Source organism: Mauremys reevesii, linkage group 26 (assembly GCF_016161935.1).
Source record: "Mauremys reevesii isolate NIE-2019 linkage group 26, ASM1616193v1, whole genome shotgun sequence".
In the NCBI taxonomy this organism is placed as follows: domain Eukaryota; kingdom Metazoa; phylum Chordata; order Testudines; family Geoemydidae; genus Mauremys; species Mauremys reevesii.
The window spans coordinates 10,740,521-10,768,512 of NC_052648.1; the positions used below are offsets into that span (position 1 = coordinate 10,740,521).

General features: G+C 53.9%; 1 protein-coding gene across 1 annotated transcript; it reads left to right on the top strand.

Moving 5' to 3' along the window:
- MKNK2 (MAPK interacting serine/threonine kinase 2) lies at positions 1–27,978 on the top strand. The gene is made up of 14 exons (XM_039515626.1): positions 1–120; positions 1,615–1,784; positions 7,627–7,708; positions 8,379–8,480; positions 8,855–8,952; positions 11,875–11,954; positions 12,650–12,723; positions 13,354–13,458; positions 13,959–14,014; positions 14,597–14,692; positions 19,798–19,992; positions 20,626–20,790; positions 21,739–21,782; positions 22,583–27,978. Exons 2-14 carry the CDS (start codon positions 1,737–1,739, stop codon positions 22,842–22,844), a joined length of 1,407 nt encoding a protein of 468 aa, XP_039371560.1. The 5' UTR covers positions 1–120; positions 1,615–1,736; the 3' UTR covers positions 22,845–27,978.
- Positions 27,979–27,992: the final 14 nt, after the last annotated feature.

Genomic DNA, 27,992 nt, shown 5'->3' on the forward strand with positions numbered 1-27,992 from the left:
GGGATATAAAGGGCGGCGCGTCCCGCGGCCGGGCCCTGTAACTCCCCCTTGCAGCGCCAGCGGCCCGGGCCGTGTGTACCATCAGCAGTGGCGGCAGCAGCACTGCGGAGCCCGGGCTCGGTAAGGACTGCGCGGGGGCCGGAGTGCAGGGCAGGGGGGGTCCCGGGGGGGCCGGAGTGCAGGGCATGCAGGGGTCCTGGGGCCGGAGTGCAGGGCATGGAGGGGAGTCCCGGGGGCGGAGTGCAGGGCAGGGGGTCCTGGGGGCGGAGTGCAGGGCATGGAGGAGTCCTGGGGGCCGGAGTGCAGGGCATTGGGGTGGTCCTGGGGGCGGAGTGCAGGGCATTGGGGGTCCTGGGGGCCTGGAGTGCAGGGCATTGGGGGCCGGAGTGCAGGGCATGGAGGAGTCCTGGGGGCCGGAGTGCAGGGCATGGAGGAGTCCTGGGGGCCGGAGTGCAGGGCATTGGGGGACCTGGGGGCCGGAGTGCAGGGCATTGGGGGGGGGACCCGGGGGGGACAGCGACTCCCCCAAGCAAGACGCCTGCGGGGGAGTGGGGTTGCAATGGAAGCATCTGGATCCGTGTAGGGACCGGGGGGTGGGTGCAAATCCCCCCTCCCCCCCGCTGATCTGGGGGCGAAGCGCAGTGACCCCCCGAAAGCAGCTGTCGTTGCAAAAGGAGAGACTTTCGTGGTGGGGGCATTGCCGCTTTTCTTGTATGGATTTCAAGGGGGGGGGACTGACCCCACTAGTGGGCTCGGAGCTGAAGCTGGTTGGGGGGTGTGCGCCCGCGGGGGGAGTGTGTGTGGCTGTTTTTCGGGGAGATCAAACCCTTATTATTTTTCCCTTGGAGAGACCTAGGGTGTGGGGGGGGGTTTCCATTGAGGTGAGAGTCTCCCCCCCGCACCTTCTCCCCCCCCCCCCAAAGAAGGTGGATCGATGAGCTGCAGCTGACTCGTGTGTGCTGCAAAACCCCCTTCTCTAGCGAGGAGGGCTGGGGGCTCGGGGTTGTTTGTAGCCCAGAGGACCCCCCCCCCCCGCAGCACCCAAGGAGCCTGGGTGGGTGCAGTTTGCCCTGTCCCCAAATAGTGCTTATTCAGAGTCATTCTCTTTGTTGTCACTGCGGTGCATGGACGCGCAAAGGTTTCAGATCTTGCAATGCCAGAAGCTTCCCCTCTCGCTTCTCATGTAGAACCAAAAACTGGGGAGTTTTATTGACCTGGCTCCTGGGAGTTGGGGAGGGGGGGAAGAGTCTGATGAGGTGGGGGGGGTTATTCGCATTGCAGCTTGCTCTGCCTGGGCCTGGGGTTTGTTTTTGCATGGATCAGCTGGCGGGGAGCACCCTGGGGGCTTTGTTTTGGTTCAGGTTTTATGTGCTGGGGAAGCGGTGGGAAGAGGCCCAGGGAAGTAGAAGTTACGGCTATTGCTTTGAAAATAATCTTGATTTGTATATGCAAGATTGAGGTGCTGGAGAATTAATGGCTTTACAGGGCGAGGGCAGGCCATTCATCCAGCATTAAAATGCATCTGTGCAGTCTCCTTGATTAAAAATGTCACAGGATGTACAGGCTCCCCAGAAGCTGTCTAACAATCCCTATATCTTTTTCCTTTTCCTCTAGGGTCTCCATCCAGCCAATCAGAACTAGCTCTCCTGTTTTCCCAATTTACTTTTTTTCACCATCTTTTTTTATTCCGATTTTTTTTCCTTCCCCACTTTTTTTGGTCAAAAAATCTCAACAAAATGGTGCAGAAGAAAACAGAAATCAAAGGTTTCCATCGTTCTTTCAAGGTAAACCTAAGTTTTCTTTTGCTTTGCAGTTGAGCCTCTGTTTTTGTTGTTTTGTTTTTAATTGACTTGTCAATTGATTTTTGGTTTGTTTACATCAAAGTTGGAAATTATTTTCGTTCTTAGTTTGTCATGGTGTGACTGTAAATTGTGGAGACGAATTTGCAATTCGGGTGTGGATCCTTGGAAATCAAGAGGAAATTTGTCTTGTACAAAAAATGCATGCTGCACCTCTGGGAGTCTGGAACCAATAGTAGATGGGAACCCTTGGAGTATTAGAAACTGGCTAGGGGCAATCCTATTTTTGTCTCTCTTACTGAGACTAGTTCTTTAGGTAATAAGATAGAGCATGTGGTGCTTTTACAGCTTAAAAGAACAGCAGAGACATAATATACAAATAACCAGTGAGGTAGTGAACGGCTTGCATGTTAATTGTTAGCTCAAAGGATTTTTAATCTTAGATTCTTGCTGATTTAAGGAACAAATGACTGAACTGGAATGTTTCTCCATATGGAGAAATATATGTCAAACAGTGGGCTGATTTGCGGGAGGTGCAAAGAGTTGATCTCTGTTGGAGTTAAGGGTGCTCAGTAGCTCTGCCATTCAGGCCTCAGTGGTTATGTCTACACAGCAATTAAACACCCGCAGCTGGGCCCAGGTTTGATGGGCTGGGGCTGAGGGGCTGTAAAATTGTAGTGTAGACCGTTTGGAGCTCTGGGACCTTGCCAAGAGGTCACTAAGCATTGGCTGATTGAGGCCAGGAATAGCTACCTCGTCCCAACAGCTCAGTAACTTGAAATCAGTGTATTGCGTCGCCTATCCACAATGGGCGAACTTCCTTGTTAGTGTTGCAACCATCACACGACGACTTCTGCTACCCCAAAAACCACCCAAAGGAAATACAAGTCCTTCTCGTTATCTGAAAATGAGGGTTAGAGATGTTTTGAAAGCACTGAAGGCATTTAGGTGCACAGGTCCCGTTGAGAGTCAGTGGGTTGCCGTCTCCTAAATTCATTCAGTGGTTTTGCAAATCTGCCTTAATAAACTCCTGATCATAATATTAAAATAAAAAAAGCTCCCGCTACATACTCATGATAAAGGGGATGGGAAGAAAGAGAAAAACATCTAGGAGGAGATTTCCTGTTGGAAGTGCTTGGCCTCGATTGGGGATTTGATGAGTGTGGTATAGATACCTGGCTTCCAGGATGTGGGTTATTGACCTGATTGGGGGGAGGGATTTCACCAGATGCCTCTGTTAGGTCCATGTCTGCCCTGGGTCTGACTCTCAATGAGGGACTGAGGGTTTGAAAAATGGTGGAATAAATTTCTCTCTCACAGCTGGGGTTTTGAACCAGTAGTAGTTGGCCACGATGTAGCAGCCCGGAAGGGTGCTCTGCTGGGAGCTGTTGTAAGTCTTGGTGTTGTGCAAGCTTCTACCTCAGAAGAGTTAGCGGGATGGACCGAATATTGCTGTTACCCCCCCGCCCCCCAATCCTGCTGATTTCAGTGTGTTTTGCATGGGGTCTCTGAGCATGGCCTCCAGTGCATTTACATGGAAGAAACCTCTTTGGCACTGGTGGGACACCCAAGGGGATGCTCTTGGGATCCTGCCACCCAGCTTTCTGAAATCCACCATGAATGTCCCTGGGAGCCTGTTCACTGCAGCCTCATGGGATCGTTCCATGGCTGCGCACTGGACTGCAGGCAGGAGGCAGCCTGCTATGAAACAGGGCACCGCCTCCTCCCCTGTGAGGCTCCCAGTTATGACTGAACCCTCCCTGACTCCACCAACACCAAGTTACGAGCGTCCTTTTTCTTGCTGTGTCTTCAGTTCTCTCTCGGATCAGGGCCCATAAGGAGGATTTGGGTTTAGTGGGATTTTTTTTTTTCCCTATGGTAAATGTCTTCTGTGTGCGTGACTCCCTATTTCTGGAGGTCGCTCTCTATTTGTGAGGTTTTTGTCAGATTCCCTGGCCAGAAGGGACCATCGTGATCATGTAGTCTGACCTCTTGTAGAACGCAGGCCAGAGAACTTTCCCCCAAATAAATAACTTACTCCAACTGGCACCTAATCTTGGTTTAAGGTTTTTAGGCCAGCAGTGGCTTTTATCTTGGGGCTAAATCTCTCTAAATAGCGCTGATTAAAACAGAATTAGCCCCTTGCACTGAACCAGCCAGAAGGGCTTCCTTAACAGCCTAGTTCTCTTGTATGTGTCAGCATGGTGTGGATTCAGGATATGGCAGCTGGCGTAGGGAATTGAAAGACTCCATGAATGGTCTCATTTGTTCGACCGTCTCCTTCTTTCAGATTTAAGGCCCCATCCTGCCAGATGCTGAGCGACCCTCGAGTCATGCTGTAGAGGGCGCTCAGCACTCTGGGCATTGGGTGATTTGTTGGGGTTTTTTTTTTTCTTCCCTCCTACCTCTCCTGTGCATTACTGGCTCCTGGAGCAGTGCCCATTGCAGGGTGACGTAACTTCTGTTTTGTCTCGTGGTGGGGGTGCTGTTACGTAACCGCCTCATTCCATAATAAACCTGTTGCTGGGTAAAAAATGGGAGAGGATGTGGAGTTAGTGGGTTGGTCACAAAAGTGGAAAAGGAAAATCGCGTGGGGAAGAAAGGAGCCTTGCAAAAGGAGACGAAAGGGAAATGCTCAGATGCTCTCTAGAACAGAGAAATTCCAGAGACCCCGGTGTTTAGCATGCCTTTGCTGCAGAGTCTCTCCTAATGATTAGAAAGCTGCTGGCTGTGGGTAATAAGGGGCACAGTAAAAATGGGCTCCTTTGGAGGTGCTGTCCCTGCAAAAGTTGATTCTTTCACTGAGAAACCCAGGAGCTCTTCTTATAGCTAAAAAGACGCACGATCGCCTGGAGATTCTTGCCTGCAAAGTGCCCCGGATTCTAGGGGTGCTGAATCGTCCCCTCTCGGGCCGCGCTGCTGAATGCAATTGGGCTGGCCTTCCACCAGGAGACAAAGTAAACACGCGCTTTCTAGCTGTTTCTAGCCGTTAGGGAAGCTTGTGCCAAGCCCTGCTGATTGGCTGCAGGGGCAGCTGTTCATCCGATAGGGCCTTCCTCCTGGCTCGCTTCCTAGCAGGCATGGCAGTGGGGCGTATGTGGTTTGTTTTTAATTCAGGGAGAATTCCACCTCCACCCAAACACATTTCATAACAGGGGGAAGGCTTGTACTTTGGTTAATGAGCTCTCTTGCGGGGAGGGGAGTGTCCTGGATCTTTAGCTTATAACACTTTCTTCTTTCTTAGTGCTTCCCATGCAGGGCGCTGAGTCTTATCTCCATGTTACATTTAGGGAAACTGAGGCACAGAGTGGTGATGTGATTTCCCTCACTTATTCTCCCCCCTCTCCCCCCATGAGTCAGATATAGAAGGGAAAATAAGCCCCAATTGTCCTATATCGGCTGTCCCCTAATTCAAGGCAGCAGCCTGCTTGGCTATTCTGGATCTGGTTGGATCTCCCAGATGAAGACCCAAGGCTGGTTGTCCGCACTGCACATGTGCCTTTTCTAGTGCTAGCAGTGCATTTCACTGGTGACCTATAACCCCACCCCTGAACACTCTGCCCTGCCAGTCATGCCAAAGTCTGCATGAGTTCAGTGATGGGGAACAAATACTGATGCCACGCTCATGTACAGCACTTTTCATTGGTAATATCCAAGCACTTTTCAAAGGAGGGCAGTATCATTATCCCCATTTTACAGATGGGGCAGTTGAGGCACAGAGGTGACGTGACTTGCTCAAGGCCACCCAGCAGGCCACTGGTAGAGCTGGGAATAGAACCCGTATCCTAAGTCCCAGCCCAGCAGGCCGTGCTGCCTGTCCCCACCTCCTGGTTGCATCTGGACCAATTTTTGTTGCTTTGGGACCTAAAATGAGAGTGGCGTCCAGGTCTCTGAAAGCACAATGCTAGCACAGTGACCCAGGGCCCTGTCCCCTTTCTGCATCTGCACCTGCCCGTGACTTGCCGGCTCAAGTATTCAACTAGTCTGGGCCAGTTTGTCCCCATCCTGCCAATCCAGGGTTCAGTGGCTGTACTGATGTCTCAGGGTGTTCTACGCAGGAATTAAACCCCCACCGCTGGCCTGTGTCAGCTTACTTAGGCTGCGGGGCTGTAAAATAGGGTGTAGACGTCAGTGCCGGCTCCGGGACCCTTCCCCCTCGCAGGTGATTGCTGTGTAGACATCCCCTTAGTCCCACCCAGAGCTCCTCACTGCAGGTTGCATTAGGAGCAGTAGCAAAGTGTTCTCAGGCACGTGTACACCTCTCCAGCACCCAATCCCATGCTTCATGCAAACCTCTCTCTGCTCTGAGTGACCCCAATACAGCTGCCACCCGGCAGCATCCCGTGCCCTGCAAACTCGTGCTTATTCCCTTCCCCCACCCTGTGCTAGAGACTAGGGGGGAACCATCCTGGGGGGAGTGCTTGGGGATGGCCCCGGCTGGGCTGGCTGGCCCCAGCTCTCCCGCAGCAGGTGAATAAGGGTCCCTCCCTCTGAGGAGGTGTGAGTCATGAATGAGCCAGGCCCCAGGGGAATGTGCTGAGGGAGAAGGAACCGCCCAGCCTGCAGCTGGTCCTGGCAGTGGGATGTTGCAATCAGCCCATGTTGCTTCACCTGGCGATCCCTTTAGAAATGTGTATTTCCTGCATCTCTGGCATAGTTGCAGTGCCAGCCCCTGCTCACCTGGGAGCTGATGGCAGGTCAGGGTCATGTGGCATACCAGTCATGCTCTATTTTTGCACCTTCTTACTGGCATCGAGGCTGTCGCTACATGAAACAGCCACTCGCTCCAGGGACTTGGTCCTGGCTCTGCTGCTCACTTGCTGTCTGACCCTGGGGCGAGTGGGCAATGGAATCCGTGCCTCAGTTTACCCCTCTGTAAAGTGGGTAGAAAACTGTTGAGGCTGAATGTAAAGCACATCGTCATCCTGGATGACGACCATGGAGATGGCTGTGGTGTTAGCGGCCTCTGCCAATCCAAGGTGGGAGCAGCTGGCTTTGTTCTTACCACAGCTTGGGGGAGAAGTGGGAATGTCTTCTCTCTAGTTTGGTCCAAACTGCCGCCATCCCCTTTCCGTATCGCCAAGCCCTGGATCGACTGGCCTAACCGGGACTCCAGAGCCTCCCCTCAAACAAGTGACCTGCTGGGCGTGCCAGACAGCTCCTTCTCCCACTTCCAACGATCCGGAGTCACTCCACCACAGGAGCCAGGGACTGGGCTTCCATCCTGCCTGGGCTTCTGCGTTCGAGCCAGGAAGTGAGGGACAGGGAGATAGCTTTCTGCTTGGGTTCATCTTAATGAGCAGAGACTGCCAGCTATGCAGGAATGCTCTCCTTGAAGGGCCCATTCTCTCTTCCAGAAACAAGTGTAACTTTGACCCATCTCAATTGTCGGGGACCCTGTGGGGCTGACCCGGTGTATGTTGCAGCTCTGGTTAGTTGGTGTTGGGTATTAAGTTGTCCCTCCCGCAAGCTAGCCACTGTCTCTGGGAAGGCTGTTTCTGAGGAGGTTCTTTTCTCTAGGTCTGCGTGTAAGGGTATAAAAATGAGCTAGTCCAGGGTGGAGGCAAAGGGGACTTCGTGTGACTGCGATTCTTAGTATGCAGCGAGGTGTGTTGGTGGGATTCCCTTAGGGGGGCCTAAGCCTGGCTGGTGGAGCCACAATCGGCTCCATGGGATTGGTGTTAGCTGGCTGACAGGCTGGGATGAAGATATTCCAGGGCAGCAGAGCGAGATGTCGAGACCTAGGATAAGTGGCGTGGAGACCCTCAGCGGCTACCAGCGTGTTCATGTGTGACTCACCCTGTTCTCCTCTGTTCTGAACCTCCAGGGCCAGAACCCATTCGACCTGGAATTCTCCCAGTCAAGTCACCTGGATTCTGTCTTCAACTTCGAGTGCCCGGCCCGCCCTGGTGAGCTCTGCAGACTGCGCCTGACTTTTTAATACCCGGGTTGGGGAGGGGTGAAGACTGTTGAATGTTGGTTCCTTCTCCCCATTCTCCCCTCCACCCTCCCTCGGGGAAAATGACCACGAAAATGCACCCTCCTCCCTCTTGAAAACAGCCTGCAGATGCCAGGTTGGTGGCGGCTGCTGGTGGTAGAAATACCGTCCTCAGCAGCTCTGATGCAGGGCAGTACTTTAAGCACGTGCATGACTTTAAGCACGTGATGTGTGTAGCCTCCCTGAAGCCAACGGGGCTGCTTATTAGCTCAGATGCGTGTCTGGAAGATTGACACACCTTCCAAAATCTGTCCCAGGCTTAGGCCTCATCTCCTGCTGTTTGCTAGGAGCCCACTTTCCTTCCCAGTAAATCTCGCGTCCTTCAGGGTTCCTCTCCCCAAACCTCTCTGCTCAGTCCCTGAACGGTTCTCTCGTATCCTTGCCTTGTCCGCTTTGCGGTGAAGGCACCTGGGACCTAGGGTCACGTCTGATCGTATAGAGCGTAAATCAAGGACGCTATATCGGGTCGTGTGTGGCTAACCCATACCTGAATCCAGAGGGCATATACAGGAGACGAGGGCTGCGCTGTGTGGACGCTGGTGTGGTGTTAATGCTTTCTGCATGGCTTTGCTTTGGGACAGACATGCCTTCAAGTCAGCCCATTGATATCCCCGATACCAAGAAAAGGAACAAGAAGAAGAAACGATGCAGAGCCACGGACAGCTTTTCTGGGCGGTTTGAAGGTGAGGTGTGCAGGAATTCATGGGCCGGGGGCGGGGGTCCTGCTGGCAATTCAGGGGGGTGCTGTTTGCCATCGAAATCCTGGGAACCTCCTGCTCAAGCAGGCACTTAGTTTAATGAACTTCCCACCTGCCCCAGATCAGACCCGATCCAGCTGTGCAGACTCACCTGAGGTGCAAAGCGTGGTATCATTTGATCACTAGCCAGGAACTGAAGCAGCAGCTGGGATGTGCGGCAAGAACATTGTGCCCCATCTGGGCACATCTCGGGCTCTGCACCGAGCGCCAGGGCTGGAGCTGACTTCTGCAGACCTCCCCACCCCCAGAAACCAAAAAACCAAACTGTACTGAAGCAAGGTCAATTCTGCTCCCCACAGATGTCTACCAGCTGCAGGAGGAGGTGCTCGGGGAAGGCGCCCATGCTAGAGTCCAGTCCTGCATCAACCTCATCACCAACAAGGAGTACGCCGTGAAGGTATGGGCTCTGAGAGGCCACGTGGTCGAGTGGGTAGGGCACCGGGCTGGCACTGGGGAGAGCGGGGTTCTGTTCCTGGCTCTAGCGATCACTTCCCTCCTTTGACCTTGATTTCCACTCCCACCCTTAATGTGTCCTGTCCCTTGAGATGGCGTGCTCTCGAGAGCAGGCGCTGTCTGGGCGCTTGGCACGTTGGAGCTCTGATCTCTGTAGGGACCTATCGGCGCTACTGTGATACGCATCCTAATGAGGCTGGGAGACTCGCCTCATCCTAGAAGTGGGAGGAGAGGGCAGAGGGAGGTGGCTAAGGCTTTAAACTCTCCATCCACCCCAAACTTGCTGTGGGCTGTTGATGAGAGAAGGAGCCAGACTGGACTTCGGTGCCTAACACAATTGGGCTGGTTCTGCTTGGCCTGTTTTGATGGGCTTCTGCCATTAGCCTCCCAAGAGACAGAAGGCTCTGAGCCAGCCGGGGGCTCATCAAATGGCCTGAATGGGCCAGCATTGGCACTGGACTCTGCAGAGCAGGCGGCAGCACTGTGTGCCGAGGGGAGGAGAGACGGCTCTGTAGTAACTGAGCAAATCGGAGTAGCTGCGGCGAAGCGCGATAAAAAGGGATCCTCCGAAGATAGCAGGGGAAAGGAAGCTCTTGAGAAGACTGGCTCACTTAGTGTGGGAGATCCCGCCCCGGACCAATGAGCGGTCCCTGTAAACTGCTGAGGGTTTGTCCCTTGGATGCATGCCCAGGGCCGTCCTGCTTATGGGAGGGCAGTGCAGTCGGATCTTTACTCAGCCGTGAATAAAAATGCAGGGCTCAGTGGTGACCCTGATCCTGAACAGATGCTGCTGAAGATCATAGATGTGGTCCAACTTAAACAAGAAGTCCGTGTGAGACTAGATCCCCCACCCCCAAACAGAGATGGGCTCACTGCCTTTTGACATCGCTCAGCTTGTCAACCCCAGGAGGGAGAAGGCGGCCTTATAATTAAGGTGCAGGGCTAGGGATCATGAGGCCTGGTCTCATGAGGATCATGAGGGATCTTCTCTTGGCTCTGCCACAGACCGTGTGACCTAGGGCAGGTCTCTTCCCTTCTGGTTCCTCCTCTGTGATGTGGGGTTGATCCCTACCTGGCAGGGGAGTCTGGGAGGGTAAATTAGTGCTCCCAAAGCACCTGGGGAGGACAGATGAGTGGGAAGGATTATGCTAGTGGGATGGTTAGACTCCTTTGTGCGTTGGGCGTCTCGACGCCTCCCGGCAAGCGGGTGGGAAGCAGAACAGGTCCTGGCGAGCCACCTCCCTGCTGCCTGTGTGATTGCCTGCCAGGCCGTTGGAACTCCAGACTAAACCTGTCAGGGCTCAGATTAACGCAGCGATTCTCTGCGGGAATCCTGGGAGAGAGGGCCGCTCTATGGCGGTGTGCAAAGCTGGCACAGACCCAGCCTGTTGGCTTGCTGCTGCTGCTTCAGCTGCACAGACCGGAGAAGGGCTGGCCGGTGCCCCTTTGCACTGCGTAGCGATTGGTTCCTTGGCATCAGGCGTCGCGACTGCGGCGTGCTGGCATCTGCGCGGAAGTGATAGGCCGTGGCTGGGTGCCTGTGTGGACGGGGGGCTGTGGGGGGGGGGGCGCAGGGTCACGACCTTCTGAAAAAGGAAGTGTTGGCTTTGGAGGAGAGCAGCTGTTGGCTGTTTGAGAGCTGCAGTCTCTGGGGAGCGTCTTTGCTTGTACAGGGGGCCGCTGGCCAAGCTGCCCATGGGAGGGGAACAATGCTGCCCTTCTCCAGCAGCTTGGCACGCCTCCTGCCTCAGCAGAGCAACAAGGGCCGTGTGTATCGGCCCAGAAATCAGACCCTCGATTTCAGACACCGATGTTTTTTTTGCTACAATAAAGCAAAGGGGAGAAGCCCTTCTGGGAAGTCTGAGGCCATTCCATGAGCCAAAGCCAGCGGCATGGCATGGAACTGCCCTGTACTGTATTCATCAGGGTGAGGATCTCAAAGCACTTTACAAACACCTGAGCCTCAGGCCCTGCTGGGGGTCCGGGAGGTAGAATCCCCCATGTCACCCATGGGGAAACTGAGGCACTGAGCGGGAAGTGACTTGCCTGAAGTCATGCAGCAAATTGGTGGCAGAGGACCTAGGAGTCCTGACTGCCAGCCCTGCACTCTGCCCCCTATGCTGTCTTGGTCTCTTCTTAGAACTCCCTGCCCTGAGCCGCCTTTGCAGGAGGCTGCAGTCTGACCTCTGCTCTACTGGTGTAAATCCAGAGTGACTCCACTGCAATCAGTGCTTACGCCGGATTTACTCTGCTGTGGCTGATCCCAGCCTGTGGCCCTGCTTATCTTGTCTATTTGGCTGTCTTTGTACAAGCTCTCTCCCCACAGAGCCTGGGGGGGAGGGGGCTCTTATCTCTGCAGCCAAACCCCAGGGCCCGGCTTTTGAAGTCTGCGTGGGCCTCTGTTTTGCTTGGTGCATTATGCCTGTCCCCCTGGAATGAGAGCAGCCCTAAGGGCGTGGAGGAAAAGCTGGCATGGCTAATGCTGTCACCTCCCTGAGGGGTGGGGGAAGGAAAGCAGCCCTCTCTGCAGCTGGTTAACCCCTTCAGGGATCTCTGAATGGAGCCAGGCTGCCTGGCTTGGTCCCTGGGACAATGGCAAATCTGATCTGCTGAGGATTGACAATGGCAGGGCTCTGGGATCGTGTGGACGGGGTGACGTTTGGCTTGTTACCTGCTCTAGGGCTGTGTTTTGGCTTATGTAGCTAGGACGCTGCAGCAGTCCAGTTTGGGAGCTGAGCTCCGGCATCATTCCTACTAGATCCCATCCCTGCTCCCTGGGACTTTGGGGGGTCCAAGGCCCCCCCTCCTTGAGCAGCGTACGGGGCCATGGTCAGTTTCCAAACTCCTCTCCCTATTTCTGTTTCAGATAATTGAGAAGAGCCTTGGACACATCCGGAGCCGGGTATTCAGGGAGGTGGAGATGCTCTACCAGTGCCAGGGACACAGGTACTGGGGGTTGCTCCCTGCTAGGCCTGAGCCGTACTGATTCTTGGGATCTCTGTGGCTGGGTGGGTGAGCAGGCATCACTTTAGCATACGGCCGAGATTTGCCACCCCAAGTCTCTTTGCAATCCAGGGTAAAGGTGGGAAGATGTGCTTGCTCCCACCTTAGCTGTGCGAGTTAAAACCCTTCCATAGCAATGAGGATAGATCTCTTTTCAGCTGGGCTGACCCACCAGTGACCTGCTGAATGCTGGAGATGACTCGGAAGGACTCCTCCCCCTTGTAGGCTGGGGGCAGGGTGGGGTGTTTATTGCGTTTGTGGAGAGTTTAGGCTCACTGGGCAGAATAGCAAGGCCAGCTCCCTGGATAAAAAGCTGAGCGATGCTCTTTCTCGATAGCAGCGTGTTGGCCAAGGGAAGCATCTGCTAACGATTAGGGCTGTGGTATAGTGAAGTCGTTAAGCGGGGCACTGAGAAAACATCCCCTGGAATGCTGGGAAACCAGCTGTGGGCCCAGGGGCCTTCTGGTTCCAATAACTGAAACCCAGTTCTCCTTGGAGCCTGTCCCACGTCTGCACGCCCATGCGTGCTCGTGGCGTGGAGGAGCCAGCACTGGGAGAGCCCTGCGGCTGGCTGGAGGGGGAGCCTTGTGAGACAAGAGGGCAGAGCTGATCTGACTTCCCCCTCGCTCTCGTTACAGGAACGTCCTGGAGCTGATTGAGTTCTTCGAGGAGGAAGATAGATTCTACCTGGTGTTTGAGAAGATGCGAGGAGGTAAATATTCCCCTCTGCCGCCTCCTTCCTGAGCTGGCTGGCGGGCGGGGGGCGGGGCTGTGCCATCTAGGCCAGGTCAACAACCCTTTAGGGCATCAGGGGTAGCAGGCAGGCAATGCCCTGGGCCCCCACACCAGGGGGGCCCACCACAAAGTTCAGCTTCAGCTTCAGCTTCAGATGGGCAGGCTGGCTGCCCTGGGGGGGTTCCACGCCGGAGCTGGCGGCTTTTCTTGCCTCTGGGCTCCAGCAGTAACAACACTGACCCAGCTTGGCTCCTCCCCAACCTGCTCGTGGTCCCCTACAGACCCCTGGTTGAGAACCACTGATCTAGGCTCCCCCGCAAGGCCTGATGGAGACCCCTTCCACCAGCTGGGAAGCTCACAGCTCAGCAAGGATGGGTCCCGTCGTAGTCCATCACCATTCAGCAGCGCGCAATTCCCTCCAGAGTCTCACTGCTGGCTCTTGGCCTGCAGAATCCCTGGTCCCAGCCTCCCGAACGCTCTGGCGGGAGGCGCTCTGGAGCCAGCACAGCACGTCTCTGCCTGTGTGTGTGTGTGTGTGGGCGGGGGGTGCTGAAGGAGAAACGTGCGGATGAGGCCCTGGTAACAGCTGCCGTCTTCTCTCCCCTAGGCTCCATCCTGACCCACATCCACAGGAGGCGCCACTTCAACGAACTAGAGGCCAGTGTGGTGGTGCAAGACATTGCCAGTGCCCTTAACTTCCTGCACAACAAAGGTGAGGAGCGAAGGCCGGGCACTTGCCTGGGGCCGGGAGGCATGGGCTGCGGGGCTTGGGGGGCCGGGGAGGGGTTCTTATTCCTCCTTGCATTGGGAGAGTCCATGAGCCTAAGGCCTGAGAATTCATGCCCAGCGCCACTCCTCGGCCACCAGAGACTCTCCGGGAGGACTGTGTGGAGGAGCTAAGAGAGCGGGGCGGGGGCTCTGCGTAGCCCGTTCCCCAGGTTCCTAGGCGCTCCCGTCCCCAGACAGACATGGTGATGGGCCACACCAGAGCATGCAGGGTGTCTCAGGCCCAAGTGCCTCTTTCGCTGTTGGGCTTCCCAGAGCGTCCCGTAGCAGGGTGGATCGGGCCTGCCGATGGGGGGGGCTGGCTCCCCTAGTCGCCGGGTCTCCTCCCACCCTGCAAGCCCTGGGCTGCAGAAAAGCCAGGCTCTGAACCGTCCCAGGAAAGCAGCAGCCCCTGTTGACTCTGGGGTTTCTTGTTGTTTTTAACAGGTATAGCGCACAGGGATTTAAAACCAGAAAATATTCTCTGTGAGAGTCCCGACCAGGTGAGTGGCAGGCGGCCTGGCTAGCAGCACGTCCAGAGACGCTCCACTCTTGTGCTCCCTGGCTTGGCAGGAGCTGGGGTGGCCTTGGAGGAGGGGAGTCCTCTCCAGCGGGGGTGGGTCAGCCTCTTGCTGGGATATGGGTCTGGGCTCTTGGGGAGCCCGGGCCCTGCTTGTGTGGGGAGGGCACTGGTGGGAAGGAGGTAGCATGAGGTGGGAGTGGGCAGCTAGGCTGTGATGTTAACCCTTTGCATGCAGGTTCTCGGAAGGGGCCTGCCCCCCCCAGGAGCAGACCAGCCAGAGGAGGAAATCCGCTCCGAGCTGGGGGGCCGGCTGGCTGGCTGACTGGGCAGAGTTTTGCTGCTGATAACCTCCTTTGTATTGCAGATGGGTGGAGGGCAAAGGGCAGATTTCAATTTGCTAAGAAGTGACTCCCAGGGGGGAGATTGCTGGGGTGATGCATGTGGACATGTCTAGCGTGTGTGTGGGGATCTCCAGGTCACCTCTGGCCTTGCACGGTGAACGTCAGACGTGTCGCAGTTCAATTAAGTGATCGACTCCTTTGGCTCGTCTGTCCTGTCCTAGGTTTCCCCTGTGAAGATCTGTGACTTTGACCTGGGAAGTGGCATCAAATTAAATGGCGATTGTTCCCCTATCTCCACCCCCGAGCTGCTCACACCCGTAAGTATTTCTGCCCCCTCGTTCATGTGTGAGGGGGTGACTGAGTTGGCTTTTGTTGGGAGGATGGGACTGTCAAGGAGAGAGATGCCTTGAACCATCGACTGGCTAGCTACCAGCCGGCTTGTGGGAGTCTAAGGCTGCTTGTAGACGTCTGGGAAGATGACCAGCGTTGTGCATTTGTGGCAGGAGGCCTGGCCACCAGGGCTAGATGTCTATCTACAGATGCTGCCTGCTTGGCTCCCTGCTCTGCTTGGAGCACCAGCTCGACTTGTGCAGTTGCCTCTGCTCTGGCACCAGTGTCCATAATCTGTTGTTTTTAGTCGCTGTTGGACTTTTCAGTAAGGCTCCGTTTGCAACTCTGGCCCCCTTAACTACCCTGGCACCGGCTCAGGGGCATTCCTGGTTTCCACCCAGAATAGAAATGGGGTTGTAATCAGGCAGGGAGCCTGAGAAGTGTAGGCACAGCCAGGCACGCTGGGAAGGCTGCGGCTGAGGGAGGCAGAACAGCTGTCCCTGGGCACGGGGGGATTCCTGAAGTAGACAAGCCTGACCTTGGGTCTCTCTAGGCAAAGGGCCTTCGAAGGGAGCAGGGAACGTACCCTGCGGAAAGGGGGGAGCATTAGGAAACCAGAGGCCGTGAGTGGATGACTGGAGAGAGTAAAGCGCTGGGCAGAGTCGGGGAGCGTGTGTTGCATACACTGGTCTCTGCCCCCTTTGGGGACGGGGCACTCAGAAAACCAGCTGTCTGCCGCACGCCTGGCGCTGCTCTCCTGAACGCCTGTCCTTGAGAGGCTCATGCATTATTCATTCCCCTCGGCGAGGGGAGTGCGTTCGAGAAAGGGTTACATAATGCGTTTTTAGCATGCCCGGCTTGCTTTCAAACGGGGAGGGGGGTGGCGCACTGCCAAGCCAGTGCCGAGGAGAAGGTAAAAATCTAGCCTTAGCAACAGCTGGCCCTATTGGCTGCCGGGAAGGAGCCGGAGCGGCTTGGGCGGGGGGGGGCGGGATCTGCCGTTCTCTGGCGGACGCTCACAGAAGTGGGTCAGGCGAGATGTGGCTGGGAACAGGATGGGGTGGAGGGGGACGCAAGTCTCTGACTTGCAGCATTGGTTGCACTGGGGTGGGGACCTGGGAGGTAGTTAGGCCCAGTGCTTTAGATTTCAGCACCTCCTCCTACTTTCACAGCTGGGGCGTGAGGACTCCCTGCCCTGCTTTTCATGGGCGTGGGGGCTTTGGCGCATAGACTTCCTTTTCTCCCTGCTGCCAAGATTAAGGCCAGGAGGGACTATTATGATCTAGCGTGAGCTGGGCCAGAGAATTCCACCCCCAAACCGTCCCCCCTCTCCAGAAAGGGTCCGACGAGCCCATCCTGCAGCTGCCAGAACCCCTGCGGGGGGCAGGGCTCTGGCTCACCCAGACAAACGCTGCCTGGTTCTGGGAGGCAAGGACTGCCTGGCACATGGGGTTGGGCAGAGCCCCACGCCCTTGTTTACTGGCATCGAGGTCAGTTTGGGTTCACATGTGCTTCAGGAGGGCAGCGCTGCGGCTGATGCAATGGTGGCATCGGGAACATCTCCTGAGCCTAGGAGCGCTGCTCCCTGCTGGCCTGGGAACGCTGGGTGGGGGTGGGAATCTGGCGAGACGCCGAACCCGCCCGCCCTCCAGGGAGACTCCCAGCCTGTCTGCCCTGCCCCGCCCCGCCCGGGTGTTTATCTCTGGGGCAGCTCTGCTTTGCACCTTGCCCCCCAGCGCGGCTTAGAACTCCAGCTGGGGCTTCTTGGTGACAAAGTTCTGCTTTCTGTTTGCTATGCTGTTGTGGGGAGAGGAGAGAAGCTGATCTGGGCCCCTGGGGTGGGCACCAACCCTGCCTGGGGTTCTCAGCTTGCAGAAGGGTTCTCCCCTCCCCCCCCATCAGCTGTTCTGCTGCTTGCCTCTCATAAGCGATTATCTGATGGCTGTGGGGTTGTTTCCCTCCCCCACAAGGCCTGTGTGGGCTGATCTATCACGTGAGCTGGGGCTGGAAAGCCCCAGACGGGAGGGGGAAGGGACCTTGGAGACATCTGTGGCTCTGGTTACATCAGCTGTTTAACTCCTGCCTTCCCTTGGCTAGCTCACTGAATGCAGGGCCTTGAATTCTGATGTCCATTATTCTCTCCCCTGGGGATCAGCCGGGGTGTGTGTGTGTGTGGCTCAGCCAGTTTTTGGCTGTTCACATCTGGGGGGCCGTTGGTGTAACAGGTGGAGCAGGATTCCCCCTCCTTTGGGACAGGAGATGGGGGGGTGTTTTCCAAACAGCAGCTTCTCCTCTCCTCTTCCCCCCACTCCCCCCAATATGGTGCATTTCCCTGATTACCTCTAGTGTCCTGGAGGGTGGATCAAGCTGGCTGCGTGGCCCAAGGCACTGCACCAGGTTTGCTGCCTTTTCTGGAAGCGGAGGTTCAAAACCAGCTTCAGGGAGACAGAGTGGAGAATTCAATAGGGAGGGATCTTTTCCTAGCCTTCAAGTCCGATTCTTGCGTAAGGGGCACCAAGCATTCAGTTCCAGCCCTGCTGCTCCCGTTTCCAGGAAGAATGTGGGGGCAGAGCCTTCCCCCCCGGGACCCTTCACTGTAGCAAAGAGGGAAGGAGCCTGTATCAAACGAACATGCTGAGTTTAGAAGGAAACCTGCACAGTGGAAGGAAAGGGCTGGGTGGGGTGTGGTCGGACGAGAGGAGCTGTAACGGCTATTAGAACAGTGGTCCCCAAACTGGGGGGCAGGCCCCCTGGGGGGGCACGGAGGAATATTCGGGGGGCGGGGAGGCAGCACCACCCAGCCCTACTCCTGGCCGTGGATCCCAGGGAGGGCGCAGACCAGATTTAGGGGGGAAGGAAAATGTCACCGAACTTTTTTTGGTCCCTATATTAGGCAGTCGTGTGCTATCAATCTAGTGCCCGTCAAGGGTAGAGCTGGGACTAAAGCATTCTGGGTCCATCCTGTGACTTCATCCAGCCTAACAGATGTAAACGGATTTGAGTGGAGGAGGCAGGATCGTCTTGAGGTTGAGCCACTGAGTTGGGGCTTGAGAGCTGGCTTTGATTTCCCAGCCCTGCCAGGGCCTCTCTGGGGCAAGTAGCTTCCCCTCTGGGTGCTGCAGTTTCCCCGGCTGCAAGCTGCAACGCAGGAAGACACTTACCTCTGCTAGCAAATGTACAAGGAAGGCGAGGATCTCACACTGTAGTGACGGGATGGTGGCATATGTGCGGAGAGGCCGTGTGGTCTGATGGGCTGAGCAGTAGACTGGGATTCAGGAATCTTGAGAATCTATTTCTGGCTCTGTCACTGGCCTGCTCCTTGGCCATGTCACTTCTAACCCCTCTGTGCCTCAGTTTCCCCCATTAGTAAAATGGGGATTATGATGCTAACCTCTTTTGTTAAAGCACTTTGCAGTCTGGTCACGAAAAGTGCTACCTGAGAGCGAAGTATTTATTAAGCAGCTAAATATCTAGATACAGGAGGGGAGACTTATAGAAAATTGCTTTTCTTCAACGATTAGACACTGCTGATTAGCCAGAGGACAGCCAGGGATGTAACTGATCGGTCTCTGCGCAGCCTCTCCTGCGGGGACACCCTGGGTGTCTTTACCGTGTGCGTCGTTCCCTTTGGCTCACGTGGAGTCGTGTCTGGTTCCTCGCTGCTCTTCAGTGGCATGTTAGGACCTTGGGGGATGCTCGTAAGGTGGCTGTGTGCAGCCCTTCCAGGGAAAATGGGTCTGCTTATAGCTCGTGGTCATCAGCTCCTGCCAAAGCAACACTTGGGAAAAAATTCCCAGAGGGACTGTTGTGCATAGTTAGCCTGGCTTGAACCGCTGGGTTATGTCTGGGAGCCTGATCTCAAGAGCCCTGGGCAGAAAATCCTGGAAGCTCCAGTCAGTTATTTAAATAACTTCTCATCTCCTCTACCTCCTCCCACTCTGAATATGGACAGGGGGGCAGGCATGGGCTGATCTGTGGGGGGGTGTAGTGGTTCTGTAAGCTCGGCCCACAAAATAAGCCCTGCCCTCCTGAGGCGAGGTGCAGACGTTGCTCGGCCTGCCTTCCCGAGCCCGGCTTTCGACAGTGTGGTTCCAGCGCTCCCTGCTGGTGGAGCTTGGGTGGACAGGGGCACATGGCACTTCCCAGTGCCGTTGCTGCGTCCACCACCACCCAGTCGCCTCTTCGGAGGTTTTCTTCGTAAGCATCGGAGCTAGAGACTCACCCTTACAAAGAGTGAGATTGGCAGTTCAGGGGAAGAAGATGGCAGCTGGCAAGAGGGGCTGAGATGCTGTATTTGAGTTCTGGGAGCAGCTGTGCTTTTCCACCTGACTCCCGCTGCTATAACTGGAGTAGGATCCCATTGCGTGGCAGAGATGTTTGCAGACCCTGGGAGCTGGTGCTGCTTGGCCTTCTGTCTCTCCTATGAGCAAATCTCTTCGCTGCGTCATCTCGGCTGAGGACAGGGTGGTGCAGTCTCGGGTTGTTGCTTCTGCCCCTTGCCTCTGGCATGGCTGTTCCTTTGTCTTCTCCAGGTCCCTTCTGGCAGGAGCAATGCTGCCCACTCGGGCCTCGCTTCATTGCCAGCTCAGATTTAGGTTCAGTCTGTGTTTATATCTGGGTGAATTTGGCACTCAGGCAACTTGTCCACTGATGACAGGGTTCGGAGCCAGCTGTAGCAAGGGGAGTTGCTGCCCCATTGACCGGCGAACCTACTGGGGTGGCTACTCTGCTGGTTCATACCTGCAGACGCTGCCGATCGCACCCTAGGGGTTCTGTGATGGGGCATGAACGACATCAGACCCAGGCTCTACGCTCTGGCACGGCCTCCTTTGTAGAGGTCCTGCCTCCACATTTGGGCCCGGGCTGGTCGTGGATTGTAATATTTGGAGCCAAACCTTCAGGGTGAGAGTTGGATCTGGTGTCTTGGTTTACCTGTGTCTCATGATAGCAGGGGACTGAGCATTTGCGATGACCTGTAGCGTCGTCTTCCCCTCCCCTCCGAGGCATCTCATCGGATCAGTGCTGGATTCTTGAGGTCCAATTGCCTGCGGCCCAGCTCTGAGTAACCCTGCCCTGCTCTCCCTCTCCGCAGTGCGGCTCTGCCGAGTACATGGCTCCCGAGGTGGTGGAGGCCTTCAACGAGGAGGCTTCCATCTATGACAAGCGTTGCGACCTGTGGAGCCTGGGCGTCATCCTGTACATCATGCTGAGCGGCTACCCGCCCTTCGTGGGGCACTGTGGCACCGACTGCGGCTGGGACCGCGGCGAGGCGTGCCATGCCTGTCAGGTGAGCCAGCCCCTCTGCCTGGCAGCCTGGCCCTTGTGTGAAAGGAGCTCTTTCTTAGCTAGCAGCAGTGGTAGGGCCGTTATCCTGTCTGGCCCAGCCTCTCACACTGCACAGCCCACCTCCTTCAGCATGCTAGCCCCTGGCTGAAACTGCCACTTGAAGTCACCCCATGTGGCTTCCGGTGCAATGGTTTGACCTCTGGTTAAAGAACCCGCTCTCTGGCAACTAATTCTTGCTGGCCATGGAGAGCAACTTTGCTGGATATCTGACATCAGCTTTCCCTGCACACAGAGAATGCAGCTGGTAGGGCTGAGAGGGAGCGGGATAGCTCAGTGGTTTGAGCATTGGCCTGCTAAACCCAGGGTTGTGAGTTCAATCCTAGAGGGGGCCACTTAGGGATCTGGGGCAAAAATCTGTGGTGATTGGTCCTGCTTTGAGCAGGGGGCTGGACTAGATGACCTCCTGAGGTCCCTTCCAACCCTGAGATTCTATGAAGGTTGGAGATTCTCTGCTTAGCTTCAAGCCTCCCACTCGCCTTGGGAGGAGCTGCCTCCTAGGTCTAATCAGATTGCACTGAGGATCGCTTTTACTTCTCTAAAAATAAACTTTGCTCGGGTGCCTCTTCCCTTCCAGAACATGCTCTTTGAGAGTATCCAGGAAGGGAAGTATGAATTTCCTGATAAGGACTGGGCCCACATTTCTTTTGGAGCCAAAGATCTAATTTCCAAGCTGCTGGTTAGAGATGCCAAGAAACGGCTCAGCGCGGCCCAGGTCCTCGAGCATCCTTGGGTGCAGGGGGTGAGTACTGCTCTGAAGACGTTTGATCACCCTTCTCATTGTCTCCTGAGCTGCAGATCTTCTAACTTCACAGGATTCTGGAACGGATTGTGTGGGTTCTTGGCACAGCTGCGTAACACGGCTAGGAAGCACTGGCCATGTGAGGCCCGTGGGTTGGGCCCAGACTGAGTGACATGAGAGAAGAGAAAATGGCATTAAAAACTAACTTATCTGGAGGCTCAAACTGCTAGAGAGAGAAGTTCCCTTAAACCAGCATTACAATCCTTAGCACTTCTATTGAGCCTCCCACCTGGGGTTCTCGCAGTACTTGACAAACAGCTGAGCTTCATGATTTCCCCCTGCTCCGCCCCATCCTGAGACAGGGATGGTTTATTCCCATTTCACAGCTAGGTAAAGTGAGGCATAGGGAAAGGAGAAATGATTTGCCCAGGGTCCCTGGCAGAACCACACTAGAGCCTGGGTCTCCTGACCTCTAGTCCTGTGCTCTAACCGCTCAACTGTCTGTCCCTAAAGAAAGAAGCTGGAGTCTCACAGAGCCATCGATGCAGGATTTATCGGTCTTGGGTAGTTATCTGGCCCTCATTGCTGGCGTATTGGAGCACCTCATAATTTTTAATGCATTTCTTCTGGGAGGTAGGGCAGTGCTATTATCCCCATTGTACAGATTGGGAAACTGAGGCACGAAGCCACTAAGGCCTGGATCCACCGTGGTTTTCAGGCTCCTAGTGACGTGTCCAAGGTCACCTAGGAAGTCTCTGGCAGAGCAGTAATTGAGCCCAGGTTTCCCGCAAGCCCAGCTCACCCTGCCCACTGGGGCCTCCTTCCACTCGGACACCCACCACTTCTACTGGGAGGTGGTTTCATGGGTGTTGAGGGCAGGTCCTACATCTGCTCCTGAGAGAGGAGCTTTGCCACTCGACTCTAAATCTTGCTTCTGTTCTGTTCCAGTGTGCTCCAGACAACACGCTTCCAACCCCCATCATCTTACAGAGGTGAGAGTCCGTTCTCCTGCACCCTGGCTGTGTACGCGTGTGTGTGTGTGTGGGGGGGGGCTGCTGCAGAGAGAGAGGTGGTGTCCCAGCAGCTTTTGCGGTAGTTGGTGCGGCCCTCTCCATAGTAACACGATTTGCTCATCGGCCGGCAGATCTTGCAGACCTGACAATCCAAAGCCAGAGTGCATTGGTGATGCCTGCAACACGGGGTGCTGGAGGCGGGCAGAGGACTTCCCAGGAGCGCTGACTCTCCCGTCCACTCAGCCGAGGGAGACTAGAGGGGCCTTGGTGTGGACCAGGGGACCCCACTCGCTCTCCTGGAAAGCTTGCCCCATTGCCCTGTCACCTCCCTGGCACTTGTAGCCCCTGCTGGCCTGGTGAGGTGGGGCATCTAGACCCAGAATTCGAAGCAGGCTCTCCCATGTGGCAGTCCCAAGTCCTAACCAGCTGCAGGAGAACAAGACATTGGGGTGTCTTTGAGCCATCCTGTTCGGGTACCTACTCAGAACTTCAGGCCGGTTGCGGAGACAGACCTGGAATGGGTTCTCTGGGGATCAAATGCTGGACCCGGTGCATGCTGGATCAGGACGTCTGTGGGGGTGCTAGGTCACTGCTGTGGTTCCCCGTGCACCTTGAACACTGATTTAAGCTTGTGTTTCCCACTCATGAATCTCTGCCTTGGTTCAAGGAGCGATGATGGGAATGGGAGGCCTCCTTCGAGCAGCTGCTGCTCCGAGGGTGGGTGTCTCATGCCACCCATCCAGCCCCTGCTCGCTGACCTTGGCCTGTCTCCCTTCTAGGAACAGCAGTGCCAAAGAACTCACCTCCTTCGCCGCCGAAGCCATTGCTGTCAACCGTCAGCTGATGCAGCACGACGAAGACGAGGAGGAGGAGGAGGAGACGCGACCAATCATAATCAAAGCTACCTCATGCTCCATGCAGCTGTCGCCCCCTTCGGAATCCAGGCTGGCCAAACGGAGGCAGAAGAGCAGCATGACGAAGGCGGGGGCTGCGAGCCAGCACCTCGTCGCTCCGTTAGTCCTGGTGGGCGATCACGCGTGATCGCCTGCCTGCTGTGGCCCCCCCCACCCACTCCCTGTACATATGTATGTGCTGTATACGGGCGTCGTCTTTTTTTTTTTAAAATACCGTTGTTAGCTAGCTAACAAGATCAGGACTCTGTCCTATTGGCTGGTTTCCAAGGTTTCACTGATCTTGTAAGTTCCTTTGTTTTGTTTCGGTTTAAAAACTTTTTTTTTTTAAAGGTATTAAATCAAGTGTGAGGTTCCTTCACCCAGGGCACATTTAAGGACATTTAACAGACGACGTATGAACTCTTTCTTGACTTTTTATTTTTATTTTTTTATTTTATTTTTTTTTCCTACACCAAAGGACTATTTGTACAAGCGACGCTTTTACAACTTCAGCTCATTTCATACTGTGAAAAAACAAAAAAAAACAAACAAAAAAAAAGGACCCTCGGTTGTCTTTTTAACAACAAAAAGTAGCATTTTAACATTTATTTTTCCTAACGAGCTGAGGGTTTTTCTTTGAATTGGGGCTGAGATGAGTCAACCGCAGGGAGCTTTTTAAAAAAACAAAAACAAAAAAATGAAGGGAAAAAAAAAAATCATTCCGGAGCTGGAATTGGCTGATCGAAGATAAGGTGTTTAAAAGATAACGTGTCCAGGCATCGCACCTCTCAGAAAAAAGGGGGTGGGGAGGGAGAGGATAGTCCTGAACCCCCATCCCTCCCAACGCTTCCCTTGCCAGAGGGACTCCAAAATGCAGTGGAATGTGGCAGGATTGAGGGAGAGTTTGGTTGAAGCGCCGTTTGGAAATTGGCTCTTTGTCAAATGCCAGGGCTTGGTGTTGGGGCATGGGGGAATTCCGTGGCATTGGAAGGGGGTGTCATTGTCAACGCAGGTGCCCCTGGTCCTGGAAGCTTCGTGCCCTCTGCTCCCGCTGAAGTCTATGGAAGTGGGGGGGGCGTTCTGCACCTCACCTGGAGAGAGAGAATGTGGTGCTGGCAGATGGGTTTCTGGCTAGAAGAGAGGAGAGCTGTGCTCATGAGGGCAGTTGAATCTCCCTGGTTTGGATTGAAACTCAGCTCCCTGCTCCAAGATAAGCTATTTAAACCACTTTAGGGTTTTTATTTTTCTTTAAACAGCCTCGTTGTGCTTTGCTAAAACAAACCCTGCTTGAATAGGACGTTGAGAAGTGTCTTCCTTTGTTCCCCTAGGTTCTGTCCTTCGGACTTGGACTGGGAACTGAGTTGTACCGGCATGGTGCTTCCTAAGGTTAGATGATGTGCCAGGTATAGCTTGGATATGGGGGAACGGAGGTGGGGACGGGTGGGATCTCCCCCAGTGTTCCCGGGTTTTTGAAACGTTCCCATTCAGAGTTACTTCCTAACTCTGCGTGATAGGGCTGGTCCTGTCCTATGAAAGTCTGTAAGGGCTTTGCCATGGAGCAGGATCCAAGCCTCTTCTGAAGCGTGGGTGAGTGAGTGCGTGCATGTGTGTGAAGGGGGTCTCCGCCCCAGTGACTAGCTGCCAGTTTTGTGAAATCACACGAGCAGCTGGGTTCCCAGTAAACAGCAGGAACGACTCTAAGCTCCTGTCCTTGCAGACTGGGGCTGGCGAATCCCCTGCCTTGGAAATAATCTGGTGCTTTTAAAAAGGAAAAACTCGTTCTTGCTTTCAGTGAGCTTTCTGTCCTAGGGCAACGAACTGACCATTCAGGGAGAGGATCTGAAATGGTTTTCAGTTTTGCTGACTCGGTGACTCCTGGAAAGCAGCTCTGTCGCTGGGAGGCAGAAGCAAGTGAAAAGGAGTGTTGTTTCCGTGGGATCTGTCGCTTAAGGGGTTCCATGGTGTATTTCATTTATTTTTAAATGCGGATCTTCCCAAGGCTCCCCCTCAAGAGGGAGGAGATTCTTCTTTGAGGTGCGATCAGGAAATCCAGCCTCTGGCGTTGGATGGGCAGAGAGCTCCCCCAGGGGGGGTATACCTGAGGTGGGTTTCTGCGTCCATGCCGAAGCAGAGGTGGACTAGAAGAGGAAGAGCTTTAATATTAGTCTTTGAGGGAGGCATGGGCTTGTGGAAGTTGGGTTTTTGGGTTGAGAAGCTTGCAGGGGAGCAGGTTCAGTCAGCAGGGCCTCTCTGGGAGGTCTGAACGGGAGGGGAGCGTGTGTGGTTTGACTACGCCTTCCAGAGGTTCCGTGGAAGTGGTTTTTCTGAGTTGAATTCTGACACCAGCCTTCCCAAGCAGAGGCTGAGCAATCAGGATGAGTCTGTCAGTGGTGCTGTGGCAGGGCTCCTAGGTGAGCGGCAACAACCCTCCTTGCCCGTGGGGTATCTCGTGCTTCCATTTGTTCTGACGTCTCTTATCTAGTTTCCTGATCCAGCCCGGCGTGTAGCGCCTTCCCTTTTCCTCGCTTTCCTCTTGGAAAAAATGAGTGTTATGGGCCTGATCTTTCAGAAGCACGGACTCTTAGATGGGGGGGCACCCTGGGGCTTGCGCACGCCCAGCTGCTTTGCAAATCAAAACCCCGCAACTCCCTGCGGAATATCGGGCCAGATTTGCCTGCCCTTGACGGTGGTGCAGATGAAGAGTAGTACCCCCGAGCTCCGTGTAGCTGTGCCGGTGTGAAACTGAGAGTGAGGTGAACTCTGGCTTCATTCCGCCTCCCCTGAAGCTCCTCTCTTAAACAAGGCTGGCGTGTTTGTCTGAGTATGTCAAGACGGAGGGAAATGTGCCCCCCGCAAATTACTGGTCTCCCTTTCTCTCTCACTGGATGCATCAAGCTTTATATTTTCAAAGCCACCTCAGACTTATCACATAGGCGCAGCTGGAGGTTTTTGGAACCCTTTGAGTTGGGAGTCCAGCCTGCCTCCCCTGAATTTTGGTGTAAGCCTGATCCATTCTCAGACTGAGGCTGTTCTGGGGTCCCCGCACCCCAAGACGGCTGACAGCAATACTATGCAATATATGTTTTGTTTATTTCAGGGAGGCAATTGTGAATAGCATCAGGCGTTCGCTGATGATTGGGTGTTTGGCTCTCGATGATGCTTTGGGAAGGCAGGGGAATGTAAACTATAACTGTTCCCTACCCTGTTCTGCAGACATAATTTCACTTCATCTGTAAGGGAAACAAATCCACACATCTGCTTGCTTACGATGATCGGCACTTGCTTCCCTTGACTGCAGAACTCCAGGGTGGCAAGGAGAATATGGGGGAGCACTGTATTGGAAGCAAGGGGGTACTGTACCTCGAAAAACAGGCTGCAATACTCCTCGAGACCTCCTTTAAAAAAAAATCCATTATCTTGATTGTACATTGTTACCTTTTATAGCTTATTTTGTTTTTATCAGTTGTAGATAATTCCTTGTTGTCTTATATTAAGAAATACTTGAATGATGTACAGTATGCGATGCCTCGAGCTGGTATTGTGAAAGCTATTGTAATGCTGCAGGTTGCAGCCTTTTTAAAAAAAAAAAAACCATGGGATGGGATTTGCAAGGGGGGGATGTTTTGGTTTTCCATGATTTTGTTGGCAAACTTTCCCCGCGTCCCACCCATGAAACTTTTTTTCCTCTGCTGAAAGGCAGCCTACAAAGGCAAGTGAACTGGGTTGACCTTTCTTTGCTGCTTTGATGGGTAAAGAAGGTCTGGGGTCTTCTGTCCTCAGAAAAATCAGGGATGCAGGCCTGGGGTTGCCTGGTTTTGCTGGAGGACTAGTTGAGGATCTCGGAACAGATCCTCAGCTGGGGTCAGATCTGGCAAGTTACACTTGCTGACGATCTGCCTGCTTACATGTTTTGTGAGCTTTTTCTTCTCTTGGGGGAGATGTTCAGAGTCACAGATGGCACTTTTAGAGCTATTAGGCTCCCATCTCCTGTCTCTGCCTCTGAAAATTTACCCCCTTAAAGAGAGGACAGCCTCACTCCATTGATTATCAGGGGAGCTTTTCCGACGGTTTGCCCAGCAGTTTGTTTTTAAAGCCACACCGGTTTCACTTGGTGTCTAAAAGTCAGTCCAAATATGATTCACTGTGTTTTGCTGGCATGGCGCATCTGTCGCAATGTTAGCAGTTCTCCCATCAGCCAAAGTCTTCCAGGAAAATCTGTAGACAAGACCCCGGATTGCTAATGAAGGGGAAACTCTTTGGAAGAAGTTCTCTCATGCTGTTTAAGAATCAAATAGGCAGCCCAGTTACTCTTTCCTTTCTAGGTTGCCTTTAAGAAGCACACTTGCGCTGAGGAAGTGCACAGGGCAGTGTGTGGATGGGATTGTGAAATGCCTTGCACACTTGGGCTGAGAATTCAGCTTCACTTAGGCACCTGCATGATCAGACTTTATAGTATTTGGCCTCAAGTAGCTGCCATTATTCAGTGGGAGCAGAGGGCTCCATTGAGGGCATCTAAGTGGGAGATGTTGGATGCTCGGGTCTTTTGAAAAATGTGGCCCTTGGTCTGTAGATCTTAATAAGACAGAAGAGACGCTAATGCTAGTGCCCAGGATTGGGCCCACATCCCACCTCCCCACTGGTTATTTTCCTTGGTTTTTTTGTTTCCAAAGACAATGCTTGCTCAGAATCTTTCTCTCTAGCACTTAAATGGTTCTGTGCCCAGTTTTAACCCTGTCTTGCCAAAGTCCTTTTTTTAAACCCATGTTTTTCTCCTTTATTTTTTTTTAAAAGCCTTTTTTCCCCTCATAAAGCATCTGTCTTGGAGACATTTTTTTTTCTTTTCAAAAAGTTTCTTGCGAGTTTTAGCAGGAAATTTAAAAAATATATATTTTGCTTATTTCCCCCTTGGTCCTCCTTCAGTCAATAACTCAATTTAGAACTGGTTAGAAACTTTTACTGTGAATCTGACTTTTTTTATCAATACAGGAGAAAAGGCTTTCTCCACTTTACAATTGATGAAGACTGCCAAAGCTGGGTTTGACATAAAATCACCTTAACGCACTGTTGGTTTGTACAATGGATGCCTCGAGCCAGGGGCTGGTTTAAAAATAAAAACTAAAGTAAAAAATAAAAATAAAAACAAAAATTAAAAAAAACAAGCACTTTATTGTATGTACCAGGTGAACTGATACAGCTCAATCGAAGTTTTCCTTTGTAACAACTGTTGATGCCAGAATTTTGTATTCTGTTTTGTAAGAATTTAATAAATGCATTGAAACCTACCTGAGAAGACTTG